At 42.5% G+C, this 10173-nt stretch overlaps 1 protein-coding gene across 1 annotated transcript; it reads left to right on the top strand.

Moving 5' to 3' along the window:
* The first annotated feature begins 169 nt into the window (after positions 1 to 169).
* UBR7 (ubiquitin protein ligase E3 component n-recognin 7) lies at positions 170 to 9935 on the top strand. Its single transcript, XM_035888713.1, has 9 exons — positions 170 to 295; positions 1866 to 1961; positions 3077 to 3130; positions 4340 to 4445; positions 5641 to 5825; positions 6402 to 6533; positions 6931 to 7093; positions 7992 to 8053; positions 8856 to 9935. The coding sequence occupies exons 1-9, from the start codon at positions 185 to 187 to the stop codon at positions 8946 to 8948; spliced, it is 1002 nt and encodes a 333-aa protein (XP_035744606.1). The 5' UTR covers positions 170 to 184; the 3' UTR covers positions 8949 to 9935.
* The last annotated feature ends 238 nt before the right edge of the window (positions 9936 to 10173 follow it).

Here is a 10173-nt window from a genome sequence, read left to right as displayed (position 1 = left end):
GGCCGGGGCCACCGGTGCCGCTAGGGTCTCCCAGCCGAGCGCTGTGGCAAGCGAGCCCCAGGTGGGAGGGTAAGGCTGCGAGGCCCTTCAGCCCGTTCTGACTGATGCTGCTGTTTAAATAGCTGCAAGAATATTTTTAGGGGTCCTAACAAACTGCTGAGAATTGTTGCAAACACAAAACCGAATGTGTTTTCACCTAATAAAAAACCTGAAGTGCTGTGTTTTTCTTTCCAGGAACTTCCGCTGTGACTGTGGAAATAGCAAGTTCAAAAATTTGCAGTGCAAGTTACTCCCAGTAAGTTCAGACATAGGTTTCATACCCACAGAATCAAAATAACAGTCTTGGGAGGTTGGTGCTCAGCCATCTCATGCGAGTGCTGACTCATGCGATGCCTCTGCTTTTCCCGGCAAGTTAAACAAGGTGGGAGTATTACAGCCGGAGATGAAACTGTTGAGGGACCGAAGGGAAATGTTGCGAGGAGAGAGAGCGTTTGATCCTTGTCATCCACGAATGCAGCAGTTCTGCATCCACAGTCGGCGCAATGCCAGAAGCGTGTCGCGGTGCCTGCATCTCATTAGCTTTAAGCCGACTTCAGGAGAACCTTTTGGGGTGCAGTTTTGCAGTTGCATTAAGGAAATTGAAGGTTGTGCTGCTGTCAAAGGGACAGTTCCGTCCCAGTCTTCGTGGTGGCATTAGTGCCCTAATCTTTTTTGATAGTCTGTCACCAGAGCCTACTGATGGGATTGGTTTTCACTGTATTAAGCCCCCTGTGCTTTCATACTTAGAGGGCATTTTGGACTTGTCAGGTAGTTGGTAATCTGGGAAGCAGTGATAGGAAGCTGGTTGGCTTGCCTGCAGTGCTGCTCCTGGGGTAGTAACAATCCCCATGTAGAAACAGCAAGTGGGTTTGTGTGTGCCCATTTTGTTCTGGCAGAACGGGGATGGATCCAGAGCTACTCAGCCTAGGGCTACAGTCCAGGGATCCCTACAGGGGCACCTGTGACATTTTTAATATGTTACTGTTTCTCACTTAAGTCAATGAAATGGATCACGTTGTTGTTCTTCCTCCTTCAGTTCAGTGCAAAATCGATTGTACAGGTTAAGTGACCTTCAGCATCCGTCCATTAATCTGGCTGCCTTCATGGATGCTGGGTGCTCGCATCATCTGTTCTTCCTTTGTCAGAATAGTGTAGGAAGTGTTTCGTAGTAACATAAATGGTCACAGCTGTTTCTGCAGGGACCAAGAGTGGCCTTAGGCTGGAACTACGTGCAGTTCTGAAGCCCTCTGGCTGCAGCTGTATTAGCTGTTTTGGTTTTGTTTTTTTTTAAACAGGATTACCTGTAATTGAATTTCATTCAGCATGTTTTGTAATTTAGATAATCTTCTGCAGAGTGAGGCTTACATGACATGAATTTAGTGGAAGCTCAGTGGTAAGGTTAAACAAAGTTGGGTTGGGATCACAGTCTGGATGTTTAAAAAAAAAATGGAGGGGAAGGTGCACAGTAAATCTGCAGCCGTTACTATAACAGCAGCAGGCAGGCGTGGTTCAAAACTCTTACATCACTTTAGATTAGCAGTAGCTTAACAAACACCACAGTTGCCATTTGCTACAAAGGTGGACAAACTGTTTTTCCTCTTCCCTTTTGAACCTTGGTATTCCTCACGTGCCCTATCTGCCGCTCACTGTATAGCATAGGTGTCTGGCTAATACCTTTCTTTTTGGATCTTCAAGCTGATGAGTATAATGATTGCTTTTAGGAATTGAAGTGGAATAGGAATTGGGTTTTTCTACATTATTGATGTTTTCTGTCTTTTGTTTTTCGCTGCATTGTCTGTTGAGACATCTTTTTCCTTTCCTCCTAGGAAAAGGGGAAGGTGAATTCAGGAAATAAGTATAATGACAATTTCTATGGATTATACTGTATCTGTAAAAGACCTTATCCTGATCCTGAAGATGAGGTAAGAAATACAGAAACATATTAATCATATATAGATGCTGTTTATGCAAAATATTGTGCAAAGGGTGGTCACTGAGCTGCTTTGCAGGGAAGATTCCACTCTAAGAAATCTTATGTTCCATATTGCTTTTCGTTGTCATGCGCTGTATAAAGGAGTTACTTTATCGGTTTTTTTTAAATTGTAGAATATGTTTATGCTTTAAAGATGGATGAGGAGGACAAACCATCACTTGGACAAACCACTGCTGCAGTTCTCTCTGCTTTCCTCTCTCTAAAGTTACAAGAGTTCCCTTAGGGAGTGGGTTTCTCATCATCTTGAGAAATGTGGCAAGCGCAAAATAAATGCATTGGACATATTGGGAGAGATCAGAATCTGCTTCTTCATGCCCACAACAGTGCTCTGACAGGGCTTTAGGGATGGGGAGAGTCTGTCCTGCAGCTTTGTTTTAGGGTAGTCAGAACACTTTTTCTCTGTCTGAAGTATGAAAATATACCGCTTGGTTTGCACCCACCCGCACGCTTTTGTTTGCGGTCATAGAAGTTAGGTGCTTTAAAAAGGAAGGCACAAGTCGTTCAAATACAAAGAAGTATTTTATAAACTCACCTCTCTGAAGTTCAGAAATAGCTAAACATTTCTAAAGAAATCATTCATAATTTGATAACAATGCAGTTTGTACTGCACTGCCTTGTGGACAGTTAAGTTAGGATTCTGGCATTCCTATATAATCCTGATGACATCGTGGATATCAGTATCTTCCTTTTGCTGAGATGCCTGTTCATGCATTTCTGTTCACAGGAAGAAAGATACCAATAGCGTATAAACTTTTATCAGCTCTTTTGTGTGAGAATGCCTTGCTCTACTGAGAAAAGTTGTTTTGTAGTAACAAATGGGAGTCTCCATAGTCTTGATAATACGACAGATTGCATGTGCTGTTGAACTTCAAGGAAGCAAACTGACTATTGAAGCAGTAACTAATTATTAATGGCAGCTCCCTGTGGGTGGGTGAAGAGGAAAATGCAATTCACTTGAGCAGGCTTCGCCTAATGCTGCAGCTAGAGGCTTGTGAAAGATTCTGGAAGTTGCTATTAATGCTAATAATATGACCGTTCATCTAGATTCCAGATGAGATGATCCAATGCATAGTTTGTGAAGACTGGTTCCATGGAAGGGTAAGGAAACTATTAAGGAGCGGAATTTCCATTTGCTAAGACATAAGTTAGTGTTGGTTAAGTTTTGTATGGTTATTTTTGTGTGGGAAGGTTTGCTGTAGTTCTCCAAAGATCAGTATGTGACTTCTAAGGTATTTCTTTTCATGCTGTGCAAAGGAATATTGAAAGCTTAATCTTGCACTGCTGTCCACTCCAGTCCAGCAAGCCCAGGAAGAGTTCTACATTTTTGAAGGTTACCACTGGAGAATGAAAGAATTCTTCAACTGTCTCTTTAATTGGAAAATTCTAATCAGGACAGTCATCGAGAAAAAGATTCTTGCTGAGGCACATCATTATCAACTACCTGAGTAGTCCTTCATTCAGAAGAATGTTTTTTAAACTGTAATTGCTTTAAGTAGCAAGGAACAAACGGGGCTGTTAGTTCCTGATTATGAACTTCAGGAGAAATCTTTTAAAAGCAGCACAGCACTTCAGTGAGTGCCCTACTTAATGTGTAAGCATTGAGGATTCAGCAGCCTCTTGTGCCTCGAAGGGCACGAGTGAAATTCCATGTTTGACGTTGCAGGATCAAAGAATGAAAAAAAAAAAAAAAAAAAGATGACTGGCTTCAGTTATGGGTTCTGTAGATAAATTGTAGGATTCTCTTGTATAAATGTATGTATGAAGAACATTATGCTACATACTGTGAGCTTTGCAAGAATGCTTTTCAAAACAAAGCCAGTCAGTGCTTTTAATAGCCTAAATAGTTCTCACCAGTTTCTGGAGAGCTTTGGGACCTAATTCTTCCCAAGTTCAGTATGGGATCAATATGAAGACTTATAATCTCTTACATGTAAGGAAGCGATCATAAAAATTTATTTAAGAGTTTAAATGTGCAGTGTGCAAGAGGTGCCTTCACCTGCTCTATGTTTGGGACAGTTTAGAAGAATGTCATTTAGAAATGAGACATAGGGCTGAGATTTCTGGGTATGCAGAAGGCATAAAAGGCTATAGACAAAGAGAGAATTATTTCAGTTTTTCCCTGGAATTTTTATCCGCTTTTCCCAGTCTTTAAATTATACTCTGATAATCATTGTAGAAAGCTAGCAGAAGTGTATGCTTGAGCCAAAATGTAATGGCAGTTGATATTTTGCTTCCTCTAAACACAGACTTGAGTCTGTTAATTTGCAGCGAATGCTTCCTTGCTGCGTGCTTGTTTCTTTTTGACAGCATCTTGGTGCAGTTCCCCCTGAAAGCGGAGACTTCCATGAAATGGTATGCCAAGCCTGCATGAGTCACTGCCATTTCCTGTGGGCCTATGCGTCGCAATTAGCAGGTAAAGAAAATTAAGATACCTGAGCCAATATTTCATTAGCATGTGCTTCTCATACATGGTCGATTAATGACATAATACTGGAGTGGTTGGAGAAATGATACTCATTATATTGGACAATCTCTTTCAGCAGTGGAACGAGCAGAGCTGCAGTAAATGTTCTGTAAAAAAAAAAAAATGCAGTTCCTGTTCCTAAATCTTAATTCTGTGGTGCTCACTCTTTTATTTATTTTATCAAAGATGTGCTAGCACATAGATGGCTGAAGATGTAACGCTTGTCTCAAGGAACTTGATTTCTAAACTGGATCAAAGAATTCAAGAACCATCCTAAGGGAAGCAATGAGGCAAACAACTGAATCTGAGAGGCTCTGAGCAGCAAAGAGTGCATGACAGAGCGACCTGAAATGAATGTGTAAAACCTTAATCTGAGTAGAGCTGGGGCTGTGCTCAGGACACGCGTTCCCTGCGGTCACATGAGGCCTCTGTCTGCTCTGTGGTCACTGCGGGCTCAGAAGGGGAGATGATTTGATGTCTGTGGAAAGAGGTGGTTTCAGCATAGTCCCCTAAGTGTTGCTTGTATCAGCTGGTGCCAGAAATTTCAATGGTAATTTTAAGGATTCCAAGCTGACCTGCCTGGAGTTCTCTTCCTTCTAATGCAAATATGGTACGGAATGGGGGGGTTGGTTTGGTTTTGGTTTTCTTCCTTCTAACCAGCTATGTCACAGGGTACACATTTGAATTGACATTAACAGAAAAACTGGTTTTAAATAAGGAAGCGGTTAGTGTAGTTAATGTCATGGAGTTTTTGGTGTGTGTGTCTGGAAAAGATGAAGCAGTCTGACTCCCCCTGCCATAGCTGTAAGGGGCGTCAGGAAGGACCAGCATCTTAATACAGAACTATCTGAAATTGTGATACCCTTTTCCCTCTCCTAAGGTTTAGATTTTGGGAAGCAGAGTATTTTAGAATAGGAATATGAGAGGTCACCACGCTATAGTGAAAGAGGGAGTGGCTTCTTTGTATACCTCAGTCATTGAGTCTTCGGAGAGCTGTAGAACATATCCAGGACCCTGCAGTGTACGAGGTGATCTGGGTGCAGTGTACGAGGTGATGCTGCACTGTAAAGCAGAGAGAACGCCTGTGGTAGCCCGTACGTTGCCTGGCATGGTATTTTCACTTACATGGGTGTGTATCTTCCAGTTCCTGCTTTGACCAAAGTGAACTCCCTTGAAGATGAAGGGATTGTCCTGAAGGTTGAGGAAAGTGAAGAGCAGAAAAAAGAAATAAAAAGAGAAAGTGGAGTGGAACACCAAGAAGTGAAGGAGGAAAAGCAAATGGAACAGTTTAATGAACCATCCACTAGCTCTGGGTCTGCCTGTCCAGAGGTAAAACGGACCTTCTTTTCTGTCTTGTACGTCTTCATCCTGACGATAGGTGAAGTAAAGCCCACTTCTTTCTGTATAGGTTCAGTGATGAGGTAAATACTTTCATTCTGTTTCTGTGTTCCTCTTCAGTCACTGACACTTCAAATGCGCGTCTCTGTGGAGCACAGCGTAGGCTGTGGATGCGCTTGTAGAAGTGGGTGACCAGAGCGTAGCCTCTGTTAGCAGCTAGGTTGGATCCATCCCTTCTTGTCGGCCACCTGGCCTTTACGCTGTGGTGACTTCTGAGTTTGTTCTAATACAGGGTGTCGTGCCTTGTAGCTGCATTTGCATGGTAGTCCAGCTCTGATTTCTTACACGTTCATGGCTATTGCAGTACATTTCTGCAGAAATGTCCAGTGGAAACTGCTAAAACCGCACCGGAATCCTCATGTGTATGACATGGTAATACGGGTTGTTTATAAAAATAAGTATGTCTGAGACAAAAGAAAAATGTTGCATAAGGAAAATGACAGGCTGGAAAGAATGGAGAGTATTTGAAGTGATGTTATAGAGCACTGAACACTCATTTTAATTCAGGTAGTTACTAAGAGTGAGGAGCCAGTCTGCAAGCTGAAAGAACTCCAAAGCAAGCAATTCTTAAAAAAAGGTACTGCCACCTTTTGGCCATTGAACTGGAGAAGCAAGTTATGCACCTGTGAAGACTGTTTGGTACGTATTCTCTCTTCATTACCATTGTTGACATGGGGGAGGCAGGGGGGAGCTCCCAGAGGATCTCTGAAGGGAAGTTTGTAGATAAAATCTGTGCAAATGTTCTTACTGTGTCTATAAACACCTAAAACCCCTTCCACCCCACATGAAGAAACACACTGAATCCTTTGGAATTAATACAGCACGAAGGAGCTCCTGAACGCTTGTATTTTCTTTACTGCTTAAGTCCAGTATTGCTTGGGAAGTCATTACAGGGACATGTCTGAAATGCTGGATACAAAATGTACGTTATTGCTTTTATTGTTACTTGTGATACCGATCACACAAAGGATTGGGTGAGAGCATCTCCATCCAAGAAGTATTGTAATATAAAAGCAAATTTTACTTTATTCTCCAGAAAATGTATTCAGAGCTTGAAGTCCAGTTCCTGACGGATGAATGTGACACTGTCTTGGCTTACGAAAATAAAGGTACCAGTGACCAAGAAGCAGAGAGGAGAGACCCCTTAATGGACACCCTTAACAGCATGAACAGAGTCCAGCAAGTAGAACTCATCTGTGGTAAATACGACTTCATTTTTAGAACCTGCCTTAACGTTTTAAGTGAACAGTTTCCCATACGAGATTAGTATCAGGTCTTGCAGTGTGGTGTCAAACTGTTTTTGAAGTGACATGTAGAAGATTGTATGACAGATTGCACGCCTCAGTCAGGATTACTCTAGAGAAGTTTGTTCTCTGTGGCCACAAATCTAACTTACATGGAGGAACTAGATGGTGTGGCAACTTTTCCCCCATTTAACCTCTTAGACAGTGTACTGATGGTAATTTCTTGTAACGGGAGTAGTTACAAACATTCATTTGCCATTCTGCTGTCTGGCTTATTTATCTTACCCCGATCTGTTGTTCAGCTATCTCCTGTTGTCTGGGGGGTGCCAGCCAGCATGAAGCTGGGGTCCAGGCTGCTCCTGGGCAGCTCTGCCACAGAGTACATTGATGAGGCAGCATTTTGCATCTGGAGCCGTGTTTCCCTCCTCTGAGCGAGGGGTTTGCACTCTGGCAAGGACACTTGTCCAGTCCTGAGCTATGGGCTAGGACTTGCCACCGCTACCCACATGTGCTTTTGCAGCAGGGAGCTGGGAGCAGGGGCAATCTTTTAATTAATTGTGCTAATTCACTCACTGAACTTCTGTACATTTCTCTGAAGATCAACCCAAACATATAGTCAGACTGCATTAGGCTAGTCTGATAAATTATTAGGCTTCTCATGTTTACCTGGACTTGCCTTTCTTTTTATTATTATTATTTATAATCCAGTTCAAACCTAGATTTGTCTCAAGTAAACCTAACGAGTTACAAGAGGAAGTAGAACAAGTTGTCTTTTTGAGACAGTGTTAAACTAAAGCTGGGTATCATCTTGGTTTTTGTCTCTTCTTCCCCTCGCCTTTGCTTCTCCATCCAGAATACAATGATTTAAAGACAGAACTGACTGACTATCTCAGGAGATTTGCGGATGAGGGAACGGTAAGGCGCAACTCGCAGAATTTGTTTGCCAGAAAATGTGTTTTAAAGTACTGTTGAGGGGTGGGTGCTGAATACTATAGTGCTGCAGTGTAATATTCTTTTCCTGTCTCTTGGAATTGCTGGTACTGCAGTAGAAATTAAGAGATCTTGGATTTCATTGGAATGTAAAAGTTCTATTTCCTTAATGACATTGTTGAGCGATACCTGGGACCTTACAGAAATCTGTCTACAAAGTACTGAGAGGAGTTCTTAAGTTTAAATGAAATTTCTGTTGCTCTAGGAAAAGTATTCAGAAAAAAAAGCTCTTAACCTTTATGTTTCTTCTTAGAATCACTTTAAACCTGTAGAAGAATAAGGACTGACTAAATATTGGTCAAACAAAGTGTCTTGTCAGTTGTTTTCTGGAGGAATTTGCATGCTGTTATTAATCAGCATTTTGTTGGCTTATTTGCTAAATTGCCATTCTTAAGTTACATTGTAACAAGTCTGCAGTGAGCTAGTAAAAATCTTGCTTTGTGTTAATTTTTCTGATGCTTAAAAGCAGTTGTTCAAACTCATTAAAAATACCATCAGGAGCTCTGCTCCCTGTGCTTGATTTGCCTTTGGGGAGCTTGTTTCCCCTCTTTGTCTTCTTTCACAACGAATTTTGGGTGTTGATAAGTCTCCTTTGGGCACAACAGGATACTTGCTTTGATGTGCTTTTGTGTACTACACCTGGGATGCATGCAAGAGGGAAAAAAAAAAAAGGCTCATTTAATTGAATTCTTGTACCACAACTTGGGTTTCCTATTGCTTCCCCCAGGTGGTTAAAAGAGAAGACATTCAGCACTTCTTTGAAGAATTTCAGTCACGGAAAAGACGACGGACTAACAGGATGCAGTACTACTGTAGTTAGACTGAGAGGGTCAGGGTCTGAAAGGAGAACTGGGAAAACAGTATTCATTGGCAACAGAAGAGGCATCTTCGGTATTCGGCTTCTCATCAAAACCCAACTGTCCGAGAAACGTCTCATTTTGTCTCACTTCCTCTCTTTGTAGCGACTAAAATGTGTTCTTAACAGGTACATTGCATTTGTGGGGATTTCAGTACTGATCCACCTTGCATTCCCGTGAAAGCTGGCCTTGTCTCAAGGGAGCGGATGGCTCGTTAGGAGACCAGCATGCCGCTGCGCGTTCCCTCTCACCGACTTTACTTTCAGTGCCTATAGCTGTGCGCTGTACTAAACCGGGGCGGGGGCCGCCCTCCTGTATGGTGCAGGCACTGCACACCCGCTCTGCTTCGCAAGACCGGCCTGCGTTGCTTTCCTGCTCAAAATGGCTCTGCACCCTCTCCTCGGGGCGTAGCGATCCTAGCGAGGGCTCCCGGCACCAAGCGAGTGTCTGTCCCCTGCACGGAGGGCGGCGCGGCTCCTGACGGGGTACAGCAGGCGTCTGGGGCGAGATCGCAGCTGTTGGGCGAGGTTGCGTTCTAACGTCTGTTACGCATCAGGCGAAGGAAACAACACCCTGCTTCCGTGTCCCTGCTCACAGCAGCGGAACTGCTCCCTAGGCAGGTGAAAAATGAGAAATCACAGGTTTGGCTTGATGTAACAGAATGTGCTGGGTTTATAAATCCAAAACCTTTGTTTCTGATATTGTACAGTGATGTTTTACACGCAGAAATTTGTCACATGAACTTTATCTGCTCACTAGCACATAAACAGTATCCAATTACAAATTAAGCATTGGTGAGGAAGTTTGTTACAGGACTTCTGATCTGCTTTGATTTTAAAAACTAGCCTGCTGCAAACCATTCTACTTCATAAACCTGCCTGAAAGCACTGCAGCAGCCTGGCATTTTGCTACCGTACAAAACGTGATCTTTTTATAATCACTGTGATAATCATGGAACAGGAGACATTTCACTGACTTTTAAGAATCTACACTTAAGTACAATGAAATATTGACTTATCCTAAGTTTGGAGCCTAAAGTAGTTTTTAGTTTTCTTTACCCACAAACCCCAAAATGTGCTTTAAGCAAGTTCTAATTTTTAACTCCTGCTTTATGTAGTTGGAGGATTTCTTTACCATGGGGTACTATTCTGCTTCCCTGTTAATGACTTTTGAGAAGAAAATCAGACC

Source organism: Egretta garzetta, unplaced genomic scaffold (genome assembly GCF_000687185.1).
Source record: "Egretta garzetta isolate BGI_Z169 unplaced genomic scaffold, ASM68718v1 scaffold361, whole genome shotgun sequence".
Classification (NCBI taxonomy): domain Eukaryota; kingdom Metazoa; phylum Chordata; class Aves; order Pelecaniformes; family Ardeidae; genus Egretta; species Egretta garzetta.
The sequence above is the reverse complement of the archived record's forward strand: the minus strand, read 5'-3'. Positions and strand labels throughout refer to the sequence as shown.